Source organism: Sander vitreus, chromosome 7 (assembly GCF_031162955.1).
Source record: "Sander vitreus isolate 19-12246 chromosome 7, sanVit1, whole genome shotgun sequence".
NCBI lineage: Eukaryota > Metazoa > Chordata > Actinopteri > Perciformes > Percidae > Sander > Sander vitreus.
The window spans coordinates 28,897,936-28,918,671 of NC_135861.1; the positions used below are offsets into that span (position 1 = coordinate 28,897,936).

Genomic DNA, 20,736 nt, shown 5'->3' on the forward strand with positions numbered 1-20,736 from the left:
AGATAAGCTGGATGATTGCCTAGGTGAGTTAGGGAGGTCAGATCACAATATATCCTGTTTATATGATAAATTGCAAGAGATAAGCCGCCCAACTACTGCTACTGTTAAAGCGGATTGGGAAATGGAGTTGGGTACGAACATACAAAATGACCTATGGGATGAGAGTTTAGCATATATCCACAAATGCTCCATAAACGCACGTCATTGTCTAATACAGTTTAAAATCCTACATAGGCTACATTATTCCAAAGAAAGTTTTTATTTATCCTTATTTCCATTCCTTATTTTTGTTTTTATACTGTAAAAAAGAAGCACTGTAATAACAATTTTGTAACTTGATTTTTGAAATTAAGCTTCATAATAATAAAAATATTTGAAACGAATAAGTAAACTAAAATAGAAAAGTAATATTGCCCATGATGTTGAAAAGTAACAACATAAGAATAAAATCATGTGCACTGATATTGCCACGTGTTTTCCGACGTATGTTACTAATGAGAGGAAAGGCATCTGCATATTCATATCTGTGCAATATTCATTCCCCCCCCCCTCTCATTGTATGCTGTTTCTTAGCACCAGCATCTCTCACAAGCAGGTTTGGAAAGAAGTGTTCTAATCCTTTACTTAAGTAAAAGTAGTAATGCCACACAGTAAAAATACTCCAGGTCCTGCATTCAAAACCTTACTTAAATAAAAGTAGGTAAGTATCATAACAAAAATGTTGGCTACTTAATGTTTTAAAAGCACTCATTCTTCAGAAGCAAATTCTCCCTGTATGTGTTTAACTATTATATATGATGGTTTTTAATACTGCTGCATTATTGTTTATGTTGTATTTTACTGCATTACATTTGTTTAAGGTTGCACTGATTCTATTACTATTTATAACTACTTTATATTGTTTAAAGTTTAATCTACAGCAATGCAAAGTACATAGTAATAAAGCTGTCAGACAAATTTAGTGGAGTACAAAGTACAACATTTGCCTCTAACTAAGATGTAGTGGAGTAGAAGTATAAAGTTGCATCAAATGGAAATACTCAAGGAAAGTACAAGTACTTCAAATGTAAAAGTACAGTACTGGAGTAAAAGTACGTTTCATTACTGTCACAACAAGTCTATCGATACATTCAGTGATGAAAATCCATATTTTGATTGACTTCTTGAAAATGTAGCAGGTGTAATTCTACATACAACCACTAGAAAGCGGTAATAAATAAAGTGCGGGTTAATTTTGACTTCCGCCCCAGTGACGGAAACGACGACATAAATTCACACCGTGTTTACTAATGGCGGCTAAAACGGCCGTCGGAAAAATTACGTTTTTTTCACTACAGAGTTAAATTAGTTTACTCCAAAGAGCAGAGTACAAATAATCACTTATGGCGGATCCTGTGGTTGCATCTAGAGGTTCCTTGAATGAAGGAGGGGTATGTTAAGAGACGGTTTTCTTCTCCCGTCATTAGCAGGTTGTAGGCTAACGTTAGCTAACTTATCCGTAGGTTCGCAGTGTTTAGCTAACTGTTGGCAGTCAGTTGGAAGAGACTCGTCTGTACTGAATGTGTCTCAAGGAGTAATTTAAATAATTACTCTTGAAGCCACAATGAGCCTGCTGTACTTTATCACAGACGACAAGGTTAGCTACTTCATCGTTTATATAACGTTAGTTAATTTGTCTGTAAATGCTAACGTTATTGAATGATTATTTACCCGTCTGGACAAATGTTAGTATGTGTTAGCTAGCTTAATTTGCATGTCGTGGTCATATTTCTGTACAGACTATAACCGCAGTTACCCGCTAACAATATGAATAGCCTGCAATGTGTAATACGTTTGTGTTTTATTTGTCTGTATTTGTTAACCCTAACGTTACACCTGCTAATGCGTAGCTACATGTGCTGCTGTAAATGCAGCCTGTCAATTAGCAGTGGCGGAAGGTACATTTACTCAAGTACTGTATAATGTTAACAGACTTGTAGTTGAGTATTTCCATATTATGCTACTTTAAACAATACATTTCATATGGAATTATTGTGCTTTTTACTCCACTACATTTATTTAACACTTAGCTATAATTATTGTTTACTATGGCTGCACGATATGAGGAAAATATCTCATTGCGATTATTTTTGACTGATATTGCGATATGATTCACGACATTGGAGGGAATCATTCTTTTTGTATCGTTATTCTCATTTTCATTGTAAAAATTACAATGATTAGTGTGAGTTTTGTTTTTTGCGAGGATCTGTACCAAACAAATATGTTTTCTTATGTTTTATTATTCTGTAGGACAGGATTTGTAGGCCCGGGCTGTCTCTGCAGAACCACAATACTTCATTCAGTATAGTTTGACACAAATTTTTGCCATTAACAAATATTGCGCCCCCTGTGATTTGGTTATTCCAATAGTCCATATTGCGATTTCGATAAAACTGTGGTTAATTGTGCAGTCCTACTGTTTACATACAGAATTATATGCTATCTAAAATTGGCTCCACATTGACCAACTATAACATTACATGTTGGTGATAAAAAACAAAATAATATAATATTCTATAATAATAATAAAATAATGTGAAAGATGGAATGTAACCAAATACATTTACTCAAGTACTGTCATCAAATTTGAGCTGCTTGTACTTTTTTATGAGTATTTCCCTTTTAATGGAACGTTATACTTCTACTCCACAACATCTTGGAGGCAAATATTGTACTTTTTATTCCACTGACAGCTTTAGTTACTTTTCAGATGGCAGTTTTCCATCCCCTATGCTGTCCAGTGAAAACCATGTATCTCCAAATGTGTTAATGTTGAATGTTTGTGATAAACTGAAGGATGAAGTGTTCCTTTTTATAGGTTGAGAAAAATCTCCCTCTTCTCAAGCTAAATAAAGTCTTTAAAAAGCCTCCTGGATCAGCTGGAAAATGCATTGTCACAAAGCTGAAAACAGGGCTGTTTTTCTGACACCATGAAGAGTTTTAAATGTTTTTAGCGATACGTGATTCTTACAGGACCGCAACGCTACAAACATATGATGATTTTATAGGAAAATATTGTTAATAATTGCGATTTTTCTTCCAGATATTGCAATTATGCAAGGATGAGAACATAGATATGAATTGCCAGCAATAAGTGTTTTTCTTTTAATAAGCATGGACAGAAATGTATTACAACAGCAGCATCTACATATTGCACTTTCTATGATCATGTTAAATAACATTTTTAAAATAATAAAATAAAATGGTCCACTGAAAATAGGATATTTCTGTAAAGAATCTGTAATATGCAACATTATTCCAGCATTTAACTTGTGAAAAAACAGTAAATAAAATAATAAAAAGAGGAATAAAAAAATGTTAAAGATATAGTGCATAGTTTCTGTCGCCCCCATGAGGAATTCTAAGTAATGACAACAAAGCCGTCGGCTTTGTTGTCATTACTTGTTTCATACTTTAAGTACATTTTACTGATAATACTTATGTGCTTTTACTTACATTTTAAATCAGTGCTTTTACTTAAAGGTGCTCTAAGCAATGTTGGGTGACTTTACTTCTTGTTGACGTTCGAAGTATTGTCAAACAAGCTCGCCCCTCCCTCCTCCTCATCCCTTCCGCGCACTAATACATCCATGGCACTAACCCCCACCCCCAAATCCTTCTTGTCGGTTATTGGCTGGAACACTCTTTGTTATGTTTGGCGGTGCAGGTTGGCCAGTTTGTTTTTGTTGCCGTTTGTGGAGCCTGGGCTGTCTACAGAGACCGCGTTGTTTTTTGTTTTTTTTACAGTGTGTTCAGGGGACAGGCAGCTAGCTGATAGTGAGGAGAGATTTGCTGTATGTGACAAAAAATGTTGTGGCCTAAAAAACGCATCCCATCGCTTAGAGCCCCTTTAAGTAAAGGATCAGAGTACTTCTTCCACCACTGTCAACTAGTAAAGGCTGACACGATGAGGCACATTCACTCCAGCATTTGACTTATTGTGAGAAGGTCTCGTGACGTAAATAAAATACTGAATTACTGTTAGACCAAAAACTGACACACCCCTTGTTTTTAAGAGTTTCTCGTAACTCGGCCAAATAGGAGATGCAAGCCTTTTACGTAGCCTAAATGGTAATACTGTGTTAATGTTTTTATATTCTCAATTCATTTGATTGTTGTAAGAGCTTTGTACCTTCATACTCAATGTTATGTTTGTGTGTTTCATGCTGTAATGAGCCTGTTTATTCTGGTTATTATTGTTTACTGTTCTAATGCATTTTGTCTCACCTACTATATTTTTTCATGTGTGTTTTTCAGCGTGGGAGTAGTGGTAAAGCAGCTACCAGCCCTGCAGAGAACTACCACCTGGCCCGACGTCGCACCCTGCAGGTTGTTGTCAGTGCCCTCCTGACAGAGTGTGGCTTCGAGAGCGCGGAGAAGGCAGCAGTGGAGACACTCACTGAGATGATGCAGAGCTGTATGTATCATTCCTAAAGTAGATGTGCCCTTGTTCATTTTCCTCAGAGCTGCATATTTTAATATTTGTGTGTTAAAATTAAAGGGCACAATGCTTTATTCACCAATTGGTTTTGTGAAACAGTCTTTTATCAGTTTAGTCCTCAAAGCATAGACTGTAAAAAAAAAAAAAATAAATAAATAAATAAAAAAAAAAAGATGGACTATGCATCTCCACTTTCTCACACTCTACAAAAGTGAAGCCAAAATATCCCGGATACGGGCACTGCCATCTTGTTGTTTTGTCCTGCTCTGGCTCTTCCCTCTGCCGATGGGTGGTAGATCTTTAATCATGTCAGCAGGGCGATGAAGATTCTGTGTAGATCAGGGGTGTGATTCTTCCGGTAAACACAATGACCGGTCACTGCTGTCAACGTTTTTTGTGCCTCTGATTCATATCACTCCGCAAGTGGTCCATTAATTTGTCACAAAGACTTCATTCAAAGCAGAGTTCCACCAAAGAGCCTGAAATCGTTGCGGAAGGTTATCTGAATAAGACTTTTGGACGTGTGGGGGCGAACTATCTTCTTAGCTGAAGCCGACAACGGGACAATATTTTTATTTTATGTTGGCAATGCAAGCTGAAGCGACGTAGCAGATGACGTTGAGAAGTTGCAGTGCGGAATATTTTAGGAGCACCATTTTCGGCAGTGCAGAGAGGTAGTGGCCCACACTAACTTAACGTTGAGCTGGGAAACATGGCTAAAGGAGCTTTACAGCGAACAGATGTGCTGGGCGAGCCGTCCGTCGGTGGAAGCTAACAGAAGCTAGCTGGCGTAAGCTGACAGCTGACCAACGCTACCAAGTGATCGGCGGCAGGGGCGGATTGGCCATCTGGCATTTCTGGCAAATGCCGGACCTGCTGCTGACGGGCGCAGAGCTCCGCCGGAACTCCGACTGCTGTCTGTCCGCGCGGCCGTCTGACGGCATCAGCATTAAATTGAGAAACGTTTCGTTATCGCGTTAAATAGTAGTCTAATTCGGTACAGTTGGTTTTAACGCCTGATGCGAAGTGTAGGCCTATAGGAGTACACATGAAAACCCTGAACAAGCAGCGTCGCTCTGCTCCGTCTTTCTGCTGTGCCCCATTCATGTAGTGTTTAGTTTTACACTATGAGTGTTTAAACTCTGCAATTAATCCGCGGTTCACATGTATACATGAACTGTGGTGGTCCGTTACACTGTAGGCTATATTCAACATCACTGATTAAGTAGCCTAAGTCAATCCTACATTTTTCAACTTGGGAGCAAAAGATGCTCCTTGGGGGAAAAAAGTTACCATGAAGCCCTGTTCATGCTAGTTAAACAACTGGACTTTGGGGTCAAGTTTTGTCGTATCCGGCCCACGTCCCAGATGTGAAAGCCCCCTTACTGGACTACTGAATATAATAATATTCCATTATATTTTGTATTTTGAATTGTTACCTGCCACCAGAATTTTGTGATTTCCTTGCAATAAATATAGACATTTTTACCATAAATTGTTGCCTAAAAATGTATCAGAATGCAGGAATTGAAGTCTTTTACCTTCAAAATTTCCTGGGGGAGGACCCCTGTACCCCCCTACTTTATGTGTTCCCCCAAAGACCAATTGCGAGCAAGGAAAAACCCTGAAGTATAATCACAGACAGCCATAAAAAACATTAAAATTATAAGTTAGAGAGTTAAAACTGATGAAAAGATGGAGAACCAGACAGACAATATTGAATGTACAGTGTCAACGGAGAGAAACACGGACAATCGAACAGATGGACAGTGACAACAAAGAACAACATACTGTAGATAATGACAGCATACAAACGGCATAAACAGACAGTATGTGTACATTTGTTATAAACGTGTGCTCTTTAACATTAGTAACATAGTTACATAAGGTACTGCTTATATTATTTCACCATCTGTACACAAATTGAATTCATTCATTCAATTTTATAGCATTTGAAAAAAAAATGTAAATGGTTTTAAAACAGTATCCTGACTTTAACTTAAACTTTAACATACACCAGTCTGTGATCCACTTGTCAAAATAATTCATAATTTCTGCTTTTTTTACCTAAACAAAATGAGGTATAATGTCATATAAAATCGGTTTATTGACCATGAATAAAGAAAACTTTTTTTGACAAAAACATTTTTAAAAATTGCCAGAAAAAAAACGCTAAAAAAGTGATTTTTCAATTTTGACCCGGAACATACATGTAGTAAAACATATAATTTCATAAAAACATCATGTGAATTTTTATATACACACATATGGCCACAATTTCTGTACCTTCCTTTTCAACTAAACAGTTAATTTTATTATGTGGCGCTAATGACATTTTTCCTCAGGTATTTGGAGAAACCAACAAAAATCTGTATATTCTCAAATAGTATGGTGTTAGCCACTGTTAGTTGTTGTTCCAGACAGAGTGAAGAAAACATTCAGATAGATAAAAATCAGTTTAAAGAGTTTTCATTTTTGCCTAAAAACCTACAACCTAAAGTGCTATTTGCTAAATCACCCATCAACGGTACTATTACACATCTCATAAAGAACGTGTGCTGAGTATGCAGGTTAACAGTCTGGCAGATGCATTCAGTAAGTCTAAGCCTTCTAGTGGGGGGAGGGGGGGTGTGTGTATATTTTCCTGCATTTTTGTCCTTTGCCAATCACACCTATGGTAGATATAGTTTGAACATTGTAGCTGCAGCTGATACATCACTTCCTGCATATGCGTCAATGTATTATTGCATTTTAATGTGAAAGCGGTGGTATGCCTTTACTGTGAAACTAGAGCTGTTGATAAAAAATATTCTGTTTAGTTTTTCTAATAATACACATTCAGAATGAGATATTGCAGGGTCAAAATAGTTTTATTATATACGTTTAAGAAGGCATGAAGGAGAGTGTTTCAGAAAATCAGGACTGACATTACATCTTATCAAGACAAGGAGACAAGAGCCATGCACAACGGGTACCGGATTGGTAGATGCCCTGAGTTCAGGTGTGTCGGCACCGTGAACTTCCACGTTATTTTCTAAATCCCAGAGTTTCTTTTGCCTCTTTTACAGATATAACCGAAATAGGTCGGTGTGCTAAAGCTTATTGTGAACACACAGCCAGAAGCGTCCCAACCCTGGCAGATACAGTGGTCACACTCATTGAAATGGGTGAGTACGGGAGGACGCCAACGTATCACTGAAGCCTGGCTAACACAGAGGACATCATTTGATCTGTTTGTGTCACTGCAGGTTTCAATGCCGACACCCTGCCTGTGTATGCCAAGAGATCACAGAGGATGGTTATAACTGCCCGTAAGTAGGCACTCTGCTTTCCACTGTTGGTATGGATTACGAAATAGACTAGTAATGGTAGTTTCACTTTCTACATTGGTTCGATAACTGAAAAAAAAATTGACATAGATGTGAACTTCTTTTTTTCTTGGTGATTGGATTTTATAAATTTCAGCTCCAGTGACGAACGCACCTGTGACTCCCAAAGCCCTGTCGGCCGGACAGAAACGCACACATCCGGCTTACATCCCCAGCCACTTCCCAGAGTTCCCGGACCCTCACACGTACATCAAGACACCCGTGAGTCAGAACTTTTCTTGGTAGTTTTAGAGATCCTTAACCAAACCGGGAACTAATGTTCTAATTGGTAATATTATATGTCAAGATAAGATGTAATCTCCCTGAATGACATGGAAACACCCTTCAGTTTCTCCACTGCAGTCCTGGCATGAATCAGCAAGCCGTTCATTATGTGTAACATATGAAATTCAGAAAGGGAAGTGTGTGTGAGGTGTGTTTTCCTTTGTGCCCTTAGACGTTCAGGGAGCCTGTGTCAGACTACCAAGTGGTGAGAGAGAAGGCAGCAAGTCAGAAGAGAGACGTGGAGCGAGCGCTCACACGCTTCATGGCCAAGACAGGAGAAACTCAGAGCCTCTTCAAAGACGACATCACTGCCTTCCCATGTGAGTGATTCCACCAAGTGGACATTTATTTATAAAAGCGGTCGTAAGATGTTGTTTACTAGGGGTGTACGATTCAGAAAATGTCACGATTCAATTACGATTTTTAGGCTCACAATTTGATTCAATATCGATTCAAAATAGATTCACAGTATGTACACGTAGTTACTTTTCCCATGTATGTAAGCTTAGTACATTCATGTGGATTTTTTATTTAGTATCTTTTATTTTCCATATTATTCATGTGGATTTGTGGATTTTAACATCCTGTTATGATGTGTGTGTGATACTGGGACTTTGAATTTCATCAATAAAGTATCTATCATGTGATTGCAGTAGACATACAATTTATTTAAAAAAAAAGAATCGATTTTTTTTGCACACCCCTATTGTTTACACATTCAAGTCTGTCTTGTTCCCTGTGTGCCTGCATGTCTGTCCAACTACTGAAAGCATGTTTTATTTATGAGTTTTAATCCCTGTGAGTGTGTTTCCAGTGATCGCAGCACAACCAAGCAGCATCCCATATCTCAGTGCCCTCCTGCCCTCGGAACTGGAATTGCAGACTCTGGAGGAGACAGACTCCTCGGAGCAGGACGACCAGACAGACAGTGAGAACGCAGCAGGGAACCTCCTCAATGTAAGTCTTTACTACAGTGTCTGATATAGTGTGTGTTTTTCTACCGTCTGGGTCTCTCTCTGAGTTCCCAGAGATTACGTCCTGGGGCTTGGCCACTGTTTCCACACATTTGTGCACATTAATTCAGAAAGACTCATTTTGATTCTTTAAACTCTGATTTACTTATCAGTACCAAGTATCAAACCTCCAGGAGCTCTATTTAGGTTGGCTTTGGAAAATGTCATGTAGAATATACAGAAGCTCTATTATGAAGATCTTCAGTAGGTTTGTGTGCCAGGAATTTAAATGTCAGTATTACTGGGAATTGGTTTAATAATTTGTATCCAGAGACATTTATTTGTAAATGTACAGTGTATGACCATGTTAGTGCTGACCTGAGATCATTACTGGTTGAAGTGGAAAAGAAAGAATATCCCTCGCAGCTCAGCAGAAGGTTGATCCAATTTTATTAATAAGTTTGAACATCAATAGAATCAATGAGGTTTGGAGAAGGCATCTTTGTTTCAGTACATGAACACACAGATGCTAAAAAACAACAAACAAATCAATCCTGTCTTCCTGTGGGTAATTTCCCCAGGAACTGGGAGCAGGTTTTTAGTAAAAATTTCAAGGAAATACTGGGATCCATATTCCTGGAACTCAAAACCCACTGCAGATGTTCATAACAGGGCTTTTGTATATTAAAATGCAAGTTTCCAAATTAAGTAGTGCTCCAGGAAGCCATGGTACTGCCAAGTAAATGTGAGTTTAAAGAATCCAATTAGCCTTTTCTAAAACCATTTAAAGCAATAGACATTTTGTGAAATAAGCTTGTTCACTTTATTGCCGAGAGTTGGATGAGACGATTGATACTACTTCATTATCCGTTTGAATGTCGCTAGAGCCAGGAGTAGTTTAGCTTAGCATACAGACTGGAAACAGCTAGCCTGGCTCTTGACAAAGTAAAAAAAAAAAACCTTCCTGAACCTCTGAAGCCTGCTCATTAACTCATCATATATCTCACTTATTTAAGTCATACATTTCCTGGCGTTGCATGCTGTTACTATTTCTTTGTCGGGAGCAGTGACTTCCACTGCTGTACTGATATTACTTTAGAGCCAGACTAGCTGTTTCCCCATTTCCAGTCTTTATGCTAAGCTACGCTAAGCCTGCTGGCTCTCATGCTATACTCAACCCACAGACATGAGAGTTGTATCAATCTTGAAGAAAAGCAAATAAATGCATGTCAAATTATTCTTTTTAAATGTCATGTGCAAGTATGTAGTGTTCAATGATTGCTGTCACTTAATGCATCTGTTTCCCTCACTCAGGATGATCCAGGAGGTGACAAAGAGAACTCCATGCTTCCTCCCAGTGGCGTTGTTCCCTCCGCAAAGGCCAGCGAGGACAACGTGATCGACAACCCGTACCTTCGGCCGGTCAAGAAACCCAAAGTGAGGAGGAAGAAATGAAACCGATATGAACCAACAGACACACTTGCCACAGTGGTTGGCGCTTTCAGCAGTGCAGTGATTCCCTCCCCAGAGAGGAGAGGAGAGGGGCACGGCGTTGAAGCGCCTGGGACCAGCCCCGCTGTTGGTTTTTTGTATATTGACTGACTTCTTTTGAAGAGACAACTTTTTTTTTTTTTTTTGTTGCGTTACGTTTCAGCAAGCACCAACTTGGTAAGAACAGAAATCAGTCAGTCATTTTGTGAATAAAGATAATTAGTTGTTTGTTTTTTTACTCTGAGATATCTAACTTTTCTTCTGACAATCCAGGAAATGTCTGTAAATAATTTGACAAAGGCACCATTTTCACGTCAGTATCGCGGTTGGAATTTCATCCATCAGCTTTAGAGTTAATAGTACAAACTCAGGTATGCCACCTTGCTTCTGTGCTTCAGGAACTCATTTTCTTTGTTTAGCTGAAGGAAAACGAAAAGAGCATTAGATGTGTTGCTTAACATGATGAATATATCCAACCAAATACAATTCCTATGGAAAATAGTGCAATTATTTAGCAGCAGCTGTGTGTAAGTTTGGTGCAGAATTTGGGATCGTTAACAAAACATGCATTTTTATCTGCACATTAACTTTTTTTTACAGAACTCCTCGACATTTTGGGAAACACTTATTGGCTTTCATGAGAAGACTGATCGCACGTTTCTGTATAGAAAGTGGTATAAAGTAACAGTACGTTCACTCAAGCACTCTTAAGTACAAATTTGAGGTGCTTTACTTGAGTATTCCCATTTTATGCTACTTCTACTCATTCACGACTACATTTATCTGACAGCTTTAGTTACTTTCCAGATTACAATCTTTCATGCCCTTCTTATCCAGTCAAGTATATCTACAAACTTGGTGATTCAGAATTTCAAATGTTTCAGATCAACTAAAGGGTTCCTTTATGGGTTGAGACAATTCTCCTACTTCTTCAGCTAAATGAATAAATAAAAGAAATGGGTTTGCAAGAACCGACTGCCTCGTTCAGTCTGTTTTACGTTTTGGAGTTCAAACCTTACCTTCACCCTGAGTGACTTCTTCTGCGTCTGAGGCAGTCTGGACCAGTCTGGGTTCCCGAAGCACATCGGCCAGCTCACTTTCCTGTTTGTCACTGCATCGTGAGCGTAGGTCCCAGGCCTGTATCACAAAATGACCACGTGTCAGCTCAGTCCCGCACTGTTACATTGGAGCTGTGTGTCTCTGTCTCACCCTGGGCTGTCCTCCGCTGTACAGGACATGCTTCTGAACCTCTCTCTGGTTGAGTTGAAAGGTGTTTTGCCGGGAGGGGGGACTCTGGACCGGCTTTGATCCTGCTGGTACTGCTGTGGGGAGGGCGTCGCTGTCTGGGGATAAAAATTGTAACTAATTAAAATAAACTTGACATGAAGAGGTATTCCTGCCATTTAGCACTTGCAACTCACAAGAGGCAGATTTAAAAGAAGAAAAAAATAAGGTCATATCAAAGCAGTAGTGGTTATGTTCTGATCTTAGTACATCTATACTTTACACATTAAGATTTTTTACATACAAATCAAGAGCTTTTAAAATATGATGCTTTGTACCAATTAAACTATCCAACAGTAAAAACAAGTACAGCTGAAACGATTAGTCAATTATTTGTAATCATTTAGAATTTTGTACTGTTGGATGGTCAAAACAAACATTGGGAAGGCATCACTTTAAAAGAAGATTGATCTATAATGAAAATCATTTGCCATTTTATACAAAACATTTAAAAATGAGCTCCACCTCAACCAACAACAGTAAAAGCCTGCTTTTACATATTAATGTGTATCTAATAATCTAATGATACAATATATAAAAGTAAAACAGTCAGGGGACATTTTTCTGCATTGAGTACTTTTACTTTTGATACATACATTTTCCTAATAATACTGACACTTTACTTAAATAACACTTAACTTAGTACTGTTAGTAAATGATCTGAAGACTTCCTCCACCACTCATTTATTCCCTTTCATGGGTCAAGCTCCAAAAATAAAACAAATTCCCATGATGCAACAAAATAGTATCTTTCATCAGACCCTTTGCGACCTGGTAAATGCTCACTTCTTCCTAACCTCACACCATCAGTTTGTAATGTTTTTTTAAAAATTCTATTAAAAAAAAGTCAAAGCTGGGGACAACCAAGCTCTGGAAAGTGCCCTTAAGACGATATTATACAGCTGTTTCACAGGACGAGTAGACAAATAAACAGCTCCACTGATCATTTAAGTTGAATGTGCTTGGTGTACCTTGCTACAGGGCGGAAAGCGTGCTGCAGTCCTCGCAGAGAGACCATATCCTTTCTTGCTCCCCGGTGTCCTCTGTAAGTCGTAGAGTATGGTGCCAAACTGCAAAGGAAATGAAGACCTCTTTTAGTTATAATCATACAACATAACACAACATGACACAGGGCTGTAATCACCAATTTAACATTGAGGGGGAGACCATTTTCAATTTAAACTTCACTGAGGACTGAGTGCCATTTTAGGAGCCAGCATATGACATTGGCATATGGCATTTTCCCAACAATATTATACTATTTTCAACATACTACAATATGACCTGTTTTTATGACTTTCAACATGCTATAGTATGACTTATGACTTTTTTCGACATACTATACTATGATTTTTTTGTGACTTTTTTCAATGTATACTATGACTTTTCAATGTATACTAGCATGACTTTCTTTGACATACTAGGACTTTTTTTCAACATACTATAAAGTACTATGACTTTTTTTCGAAATACTATACTATGACTTTTTCAACATACTATACTATGATTTTTTGCAACTTTTTTTCAATGTATACTATTGACTTTTTTTCGACATACTATTATTTTGTATTACTTTTTTCAACATTCTAAGTACTATGACTTTTTTCAACATACTACACTATTTTTTTGGACAATCCATACTATACCTTTTCGACATACTATAATTTGATTTTTTTCGAAATACTATACGACTTTTTTTTTTTTTTTTAACATACTACACTATCTTTTTGAAATACTATGACTGTGACTTTTCAAAAATACTGACCTTTTTTGACATAGTATACTTTTATTTTTTTCAACATAACATAACATTTTGACTTTAGAAATACTATACGACTTTGACATACTATACAGTACTATGACGCACTGACTTTTTTACTTTTTAGATAGACAGCCCATATCTATCTATCAAAAAATGTAATCTAATTAATTACATACTCTGATTAATTAATCGCATACATACTTTTTAAGAAAGTAAAAAAAGAAAAGAAAAAAAAGGTACTAAACAACAGTTGGTGACATTAAAGAACGGCTTGTTTATTGCTAAGGCCATATGGTCAAAATTAAATGATTTAACAATAATGTATAACAATAACTTATTTCACTAGTAAATTGCTGTTGAACGACAAAAACAACCACCAGATGGGAAACGGACAATTACAATAACTTCAAATGCATCACGAGACTGTAGTTTACCAGTTTCATTGAACGCACCGGCTGTGTTGTTTCTCCAACAGCAGCTGCAGATTGTTACATACCGGTGTTGAATCCTCTACAGTAAAACAGTCAAACTTTACACCGTTTAGCGTTAGCTGTCAGCATTTTAACCGTGTTTAATCCAGCTACTAGCTACAGTAACGTTAATACAGCATGTCGGACTCGGAAGAGTCCGACATGCTAACGGGAGTCAGAGGCACCGCAGCGTTCGCTAACGTTAGCTTCTTGTCTCATCTGGGCTCTGATAAACAGTAAATTAATCAACTTCAGTGTCCACAATGCTATTTTCCAATAAACTGTAGCTGTCATTAGGCCTGTCGCGATAATAAATCAATTAATCGCACGATAAAAAGAAATTAGCTTGATAATTTTCATGCTTTCGTTTTCCTCGTCTCTCTACCAAAGAGACTGGATGGCCACTCTCGGTTCCTTAGCGTAACGAGGAGTGAATCCTCTTGTCAGTCGCATGGTCTTTCTCTAGGGAGGAAGGACTCCTGGGAGAGAGAGAGAGAGAGAGAGAGAGATGGGTTGAGAGTTGAAGCAGGGTTTCCCGCAGCACTTTGCGGTTAAGGCGCCGTCAAAAAAAGAAGTATAAGCGATAGCCACCGTGTTACTCTGCGTTTTCTCCCTTTCATTCCAAACCACACAGTTGACAACCTGCAAGTGGAGGCGGTGGAGACAGGCTCGGATAAACGCCACGGGCTGCTTTGTACTTGTCAGTCAGTCTCGAAAGCGGTTTCAGGAATGGGCTGCACGTGTCCGACAATGCACAGAACATTAACCTACAGCTGTCAGTGTGTCAAAGAGGCTCCCGGACGGTGAACTGAGACTCCGTTACCTGCTTGTCAAAAATCGCCACTTACTAGCTAATGAATTAGCCTGAGGTAAACGCTAGCTATCAGTAAACAGAAGTGACATGGTGGCTGGCGTGTGTGTGTCATTATATTAGATGAAAATGGTCTCGGAACGACAATATTATCCTTTATCGCAATCATTTCTGGGACAATTTATCGTCCAGCAAAATTTGTTATCGTGACAGGCCTAGCTGTCATATTTCACAGCAACCGCGTGAGTGCGGATTTCATGTCGCGACTTTGCCTAAGATTGAGTGACAAGTGTACTCACCCTGTTTATTTGGTTGCCATGACTTTGCGAGTGATGACGTCCTGTCACTGTTCCAGTTGCTCACCCTAAGGGGCCGTGGCAGAGGGGTTCAGTAGCTAGAGCAGACGGCTCTGCAGAGTCGTGTAATTACGACTTTAGGACTTTTCATTAACAGCTGAAGGAGCGGCGGTGCGCTGCTGCTACATGTACGTAGCGGAAACCCTGTTGTGCGTCTGCCCTATTTCTGATACTGTGGCGGCAGAGGAAAACAAGCACGCAAATGGAAATTATCGGGGCCGGAAAAATGATCGAGCTCATTTTTATTTATCATGCGATTAATTGATTTATTGACTATCGCGACAGGCCTAAGTACCATGACTTTTTTTTTTTTTTTTACGACATACTATACTATGACTGACTTTTTCCAACATATTATTACTTTTTTCCCAACATACTATACAATACCATGACTTTTGACAACTTTTCAACATACTATGACTTTGTGACTTTTTTTTCAACATGCTATACTATGACTTTGACATAGTACACTGATTTTTTTGCAACTTTTTTCAATGTATACTATGACTTTTTTCGACATACACTATTAATTTTTTCCGACATACTACACTTACTTTTTTGAACATACTACACTATTTCTTTTTTTCGACAATCCATACTATACCTTTTCGACATACTATACTTTGACTTTTTTCGAAATACTAAACTATACCTTTTCAACAATCTATACTATGACTTTTTTAATGTAATCTATGACTATTTTTAGACATACTTTACCATGACTTTGTGACTTTTCTAAATACTGAGCTTTTTCCACAGTATACTTTAATTTAACATACTATACTTTAGAAATATACGACTTATTTTCGACATACTATACCATTACTTTTTATTGCTTTTTTTGTTCAACATACTATACAGTACTATGGATTTTTTTTTAAACTTTATGACTTTTTACCATGACTTTTTTCGACATACTATACTATGACTTTTTCAACATACTATATACTATTACTTTTTTCTAACATACTATACAATGACTTTTTTCCAACACACTACACTTTTGTTACTTTTTTTCTAACGTACTATAACTTCCTGGTATGGGAATTGTACAGAGGGCGACCAGAAAAGTCTCCAGAGTCATAAAAACTGCCGAAAAATTATTGGACTCGCCCTGCCCTCTCTGGAGGACACCTTCAGGACCCGCTGCCTCCGCAGAGCTAACAACATCCTGACAGATAAGACCCACCCGTTATCACCTGTTCTGTCGGATACCCACTGGGAGGCGTTACAGAGCACTCAAAGCTCACACCTACAGACTGAAGGACAGCTTTTATCCAAGAGCCATCATTGAACTTCAAAAATCAAAAAAATCAAACATTTCCTTACCTTGGTGTCATGAACTATATTTGCAATAATACAACCAATGCAATGCTGTTCACATGCTTTTAAAATGCTTGTTCATATATTTATTGACTGGGATGACTGCATGCGTGTATGTTAGAGTGTATGTTAAGAGTATTTATTTGTATATTTGTTACTTTTGTACTTTTATATTCAGGTACGGCACAGCAAATTTCGTTGTACACAAGCTTGTGGAATGACAATAGAGTCTATACTACTACTTTTCCCGAAATATTATACCATGACTTTATGATTTCTTCTGGCAAACAATACTATGACTTTATCCGACATACTATACTATTACTTTTAATCGACATACTATGACTTATTTTGTAATACTATACTATGACTTTGACATTTTTCGACAGACTATCCAATGACTTTTGTGACTTTTTCCAACATACCATGACTTTTTTTCAACATACTTTACAGTACCTTGACTTTTCCCGACATACAATTGTAACAATTCTGCCCTACAGGTCTTATGAACAGCGCTCAGATTTGTTTACGTACACTCAATGTGAATGCTCTCTATAATGTATGTCAGAAATGTGTTGAGTGTGTGACTGTCTACTTGCATAAGAATAAAACACTGTAAATGTGTGGATGATTTCACTTGCACTACACCATTAAACCCATATAAACAATATACCTTTACAAAATATACTTTACTGCACCTTTAAAATTAGTAAATTAAAACAAACCTAAATAGGTCTCAGAAATGACAATGGGAATAAAATAAAATAGTCTAACTGCCAAATTACCAATCTCAGGAAAATTTCACCAAAACAAATGCAGCAGTTGCAGTTTTCAACCTATTGCCCTTAAGTCTAGCAGCAAACGTATAATAACGGCACTTTAAACACCCTCACCTACAGTTATGTCACTCAAGTTATGCCCCCGATGAAGGCCTGGCGTGCGTTGGGCCACAGAAAAAGTCGGCCGATGAATGTGGCCGCGATTGTATGGGTTACTCACCCCGCTGATGTTCAGGTTACCTCGGTAGCCTACTAGACTCAGTCGTTGTCGGCGGAGCTGGTCAAAGGTAAACACTCGAACAGTCCGGTAAAAAGAGACTCTCTCATACGATGTCGCCAGAGGTGCAGCTGGGCTTTACCTGGTCACCCAGTGCGCTACCTGGTTCTCTGTCGTCTTCTCCAAAGCTACAAAACTCGCTGATGATTAGCATCTGAGCTAACGTTACTGAAGTTCATGCAAGCTAGTGGCGGCGTGGCTTGTGGCTAAGTTGGCGGCTAAACACACGACTCCTTCAGTAAACACACTGCACTGTAACTCCTAATTAACAGCGGCTGGAATTTTATCTTTCACTCGATTAGTAGGGGTATTACATAAGTCTATGCAAAACGTAAGCACTTCGATATACGCTTTATGAGTTTTCTTGTCGTCTTCTCTCCGGTCTTTTCCTCCTCCCATAGCCGAGGTGGCTGGATACCTAGAGAGTCGCGACATGAGATGCACCGACGAACTGCTCTCACACACAAACCTTCACTAGGTGTTTTCCCGCCCCCCAACCAATCAACAGCTAAGGGACATTATGATGTCTAATGACTGACTAATTAGAGGTTGGATACACAAACAGCATGATAGGATGCGAAATTCATCAGGTTAGGTTTTTAACACACCATGTGTAATTACCTTGTTGCATTCACAGTCTTTAGGAAATTCACTAAGACTTTTTGTCTACATATGTGTTCAGCTCTATGTTACGTGACAATAAATATTGTCAACAAGTTTTTGAATTGTACTGAATTAATTTGATTTGACGGTCAGTTATTGATTACATTCAGATGTTGATACAATTACTAGGCTACTTAAATATATATAACACTAAATTGTTAGACATTATGATCTTCCGGACCTTTGCTTAAAAACATTTTCTCTAACTGGACCTTTTTTTCAACACACTTTACCATGGCTTTTTTATCACTTTTTGGGACATATTATGCTATGGCTTTTTTATCACTTGTTTCGTCATACTATACTATGACTTTTTAAATCCTTTTTGACATACTATACTAACACTTTTTTGTGACTTTTTCAACATACTATACAGTGCCATGACTTTTTTGACATTCTATACTATGAAATTTTGGGACTTTTTTCAATCTACTATATTACAACTTTTTTCGACATATACTATGACTTATGTATGACCTTTTTTGGACATACTATACTTTGGCTTTTTTATCACTTTTTGGACATACTATACTATGGCTTTTTTGGACATAATATACTATAGCTTTTTTATCCCTTTTTGGACATACTTTACTATGACTTTTTTCAACATATGTTTTTCGACATACTTTACCATGGCTTTTTTATCACTTTTTTGGACATAATATACTATGGCTTTTTTGGACATACTATACTATAGCTTTTTTATCCATTTTTGGACATACTTTACTATGAATTTTTTCGATATACCACGCTATGACGTTTTTATCACTTTTTTTCGAAATACTATACTATGGCTTTTTTCGACATACTATACTATGGCTTTTTTCGAAATACTTTACTGTGGCTTTTCCATTTTTGGCATACTATACTATGACTTTTTTATCACTTTTTTGGACATACTATACTATGACTTTTTTGGACATAATATACTATGGCTTTTTTATCCCTTTTTGTTTTCTACTTTACTATGAATTGTTTCGACATACTATACTATGACTTTTTTAGACATACTATGCTATGACTCTTTTATCACTTTTTTGGTGGACATAATATACTATGGCATTTTTTATCACTTTTTTTGGACATAATATATTATGGCATTTTTATAAAATATTTTGCCATGCTATATTATGGCTTTTTTTTATCACTTTTTTCAAAATACTATAGCATGGGTTTTTTTTAATCACTTTTTTCAAAATACTATACTATGACTTTTGTATAGCTTTTTTAGCACTTTCTTCAACATACTTACTATACTATGACTTTTTTGGACATAATATACTATGATTTTTTTGGACATACTATTCTATTGCTTTTTTGGACATGCTATGACTTTTTTATCAATTTTTTCGACATACTATACAATGACTTTTGTCGACATACTGTGCTATACTATGACTTTCTTCGCCATACTATACTATGGCTTTTTATCACTTTTTTCGACATACTATACTATGACTTTTTTTCGACATAATATACTATTACTTTTCAACATACTATACAGTACAGTGCTATGACTTTTTTGACATATTATACAATGACAATTTGCAACTTTTTGCGATATACTATATGACTTTTTGTGACTTTTTACTACATGCTATACCACATTTTCGACATATAATACTATGACTTTTTTCGACATACTATACTATGCTTTTTGTGACTTTATTTGACATACTTGCTATTACTTTTTTTGACAACTATGACTTTTTGTGCCTCCCCCCCAACATATTATACTATGACTTTTTCGAGTTTTTTATGACTTTTGGCTAACTATATGACTTTTTTCCACTACCATGATTTTTGTAACTGAAAGTTTTGATGACTGGGTGCCATTTTAGGGAGCCAGCATATGATTGAGGGCCACACAGGACATTTATTATTACATAAAACAGTCATGAAGTCCTATGACTGTTTAATGACTTTCCATAATATGTCATAAAAATGTCTATGCCGAATGGAGCGTTTTGAGAGACAGATAACTTGCGTTCACCGTTGCGCTGGAAATGTCTATTAGTGACAAATGTTATATAAAAAAAAGTCGGAATCGTTACGGGGGGGCGCAACAATTTCATACTTGTAGTCTACTCCTAGCTTGTAATGGCTACACGTATCATCATAAAGCAAACGACCTTAGCTATATAGCTAGTCTTTGCGTGAAACCCATTGACTTTCGTTTCAAAATAAGTGACAAAGACAAATTATTCTGAAAAAATTATGTGTGGCAGGCGCAGATATTAAAGACACGAACCTCGTGGTTGTCATAGCAGCCAGGGCCGATGTGTGGCGCTGGCTGTCGAGCCATTTGGTTTCCCAGCCGGTCTGGTGCATGGTGGAGGGGAAAGAGTTTCCTCTCCTGAGAGGTGCCAAAAAATACTCTCTGAACAGGAGCTGCTGACATTTCGGAAACAACTTGTAGGCAAGAAACTTG

General features: G+C 37.5%; 2 protein-coding genes across 5 annotated transcripts; one reads left to right on the top strand and one right to left on the bottom strand.

The window, feature by feature from the left end:
• The first annotated feature begins 1,254 nt into the window (after positions 1-1,254).
• On the top strand, positions 1,255-10,822 carry taf8 (TAF8 RNA polymerase II, TATA box binding protein (TBP)-associated factor). 3 transcript variants are annotated; one of them, XM_078255828.1, is made up of 9 exons: positions 1,255-1,430; positions 4,059-4,113; positions 4,300-4,459; positions 7,552-7,650; positions 7,732-7,794; positions 7,949-8,073; positions 8,309-8,456; positions 8,951-9,093; positions 10,404-10,822. In XM_078255828.1, the coding sequence occupies exons 2-9, from the start codon at positions 4,111-4,113 to the stop codon at positions 10,542-10,544; spliced, it is 882 nt and encodes a 293-aa protein (XP_078111954.1). In that variant the 5' UTR covers positions 1,255-1,430; positions 4,059-4,110; the 3' UTR covers positions 10,545-10,822. The 3 variants fall into 3 exon arrangements, with proteins under 3 accessions (XP_078111954.1, XP_078111951.1, XP_078111952.1); XM_078255825.1 differs by lacking the exon at positions 4,059-4,113; XM_078255826.1 differs by lacking the exons at positions 1,255-1,430; positions 4,059-4,113 and adding an exon at positions 1,437-1,636.
• On the bottom strand, positions 9,523-20,721 carry LOC144521303 (ciliary microtubule-associated protein 3). Of its 2 annotated transcripts, none has more exons than XM_078255829.1 (5): positions 20,557-20,721; positions 12,836-12,934; positions 11,790-11,923; positions 11,600-11,717; positions 9,523-10,999 (listed from the first exon to the last, which is right to left on the bottom strand). In XM_078255829.1, exons 1-5 carry the CDS (start codon positions 20,704-20,706, stop codon positions 10,934-10,936), a joined length of 567 nt encoding a protein of 188 aa, XP_078111955.1. In that variant the 5' UTR covers positions 20,707-20,721; the 3' UTR covers positions 9,523-10,933. The 2 variants fall into 2 exon arrangements, with proteins under 2 accessions (XP_078111955.1, XP_078111956.1); XM_078255830.1 differs by lacking the exon at positions 20,557-20,721 and adding an exon at positions 14,061-14,403.
• Positions 20,722-20,736: the final 15 nt, after the last annotated feature.

What these genes read in the sequence shown, in the direction of transcription:
- taf8 (XM_078255825.1), top strand. Translation starts at nt 1,383, where the DNA reads ATGGCGGATCCTGTGGTTGCATCTAGAGGTTCCTTGAATGAAGGAGGG. An exon ending in CACTGAGATGATGCAGAGCT is followed by an intron (nt 4,460 to 7,551) that starts GTATGTATCATT and finishes CCTCTTTTACAG; the next exon opens with ATATAACCGAAATAGGTCGG. An exon ending in ACACGTACATCAAGACACCC is followed by an intron (nt 8,074 to 8,308) that starts GTGAGTCAGAAC and finishes TTGTGCCCTTAG; the next exon opens with ACGTTCAGGGAGCCTGTGTC.
- LOC144521303 (XM_078255829.1), bottom strand. Translation starts at nt 20,706, where the DNA reads ATGTCAGCAGCTCCTGTTCAGAGAGTATTTTTTGGCACCTCTCAGGAG. An exon ending in GCTTTCCGCCCTGTAGCAAG is followed by an intron (nt 11,924 to 12,835) that starts GTACACCAAGCA and finishes TTTTATCCCCAG; the next exon opens with ACAGCGACGCCCTCCCCACA. An exon ending in AGAAGTCACTCAGGGTGAAG is followed by an intron (nt 11,000 to 11,599) that starts GTAAGGTTTGAA and finishes GTTTTCCTTCAG; the next exon opens with CTAAACAAAGAAAATGAGTT.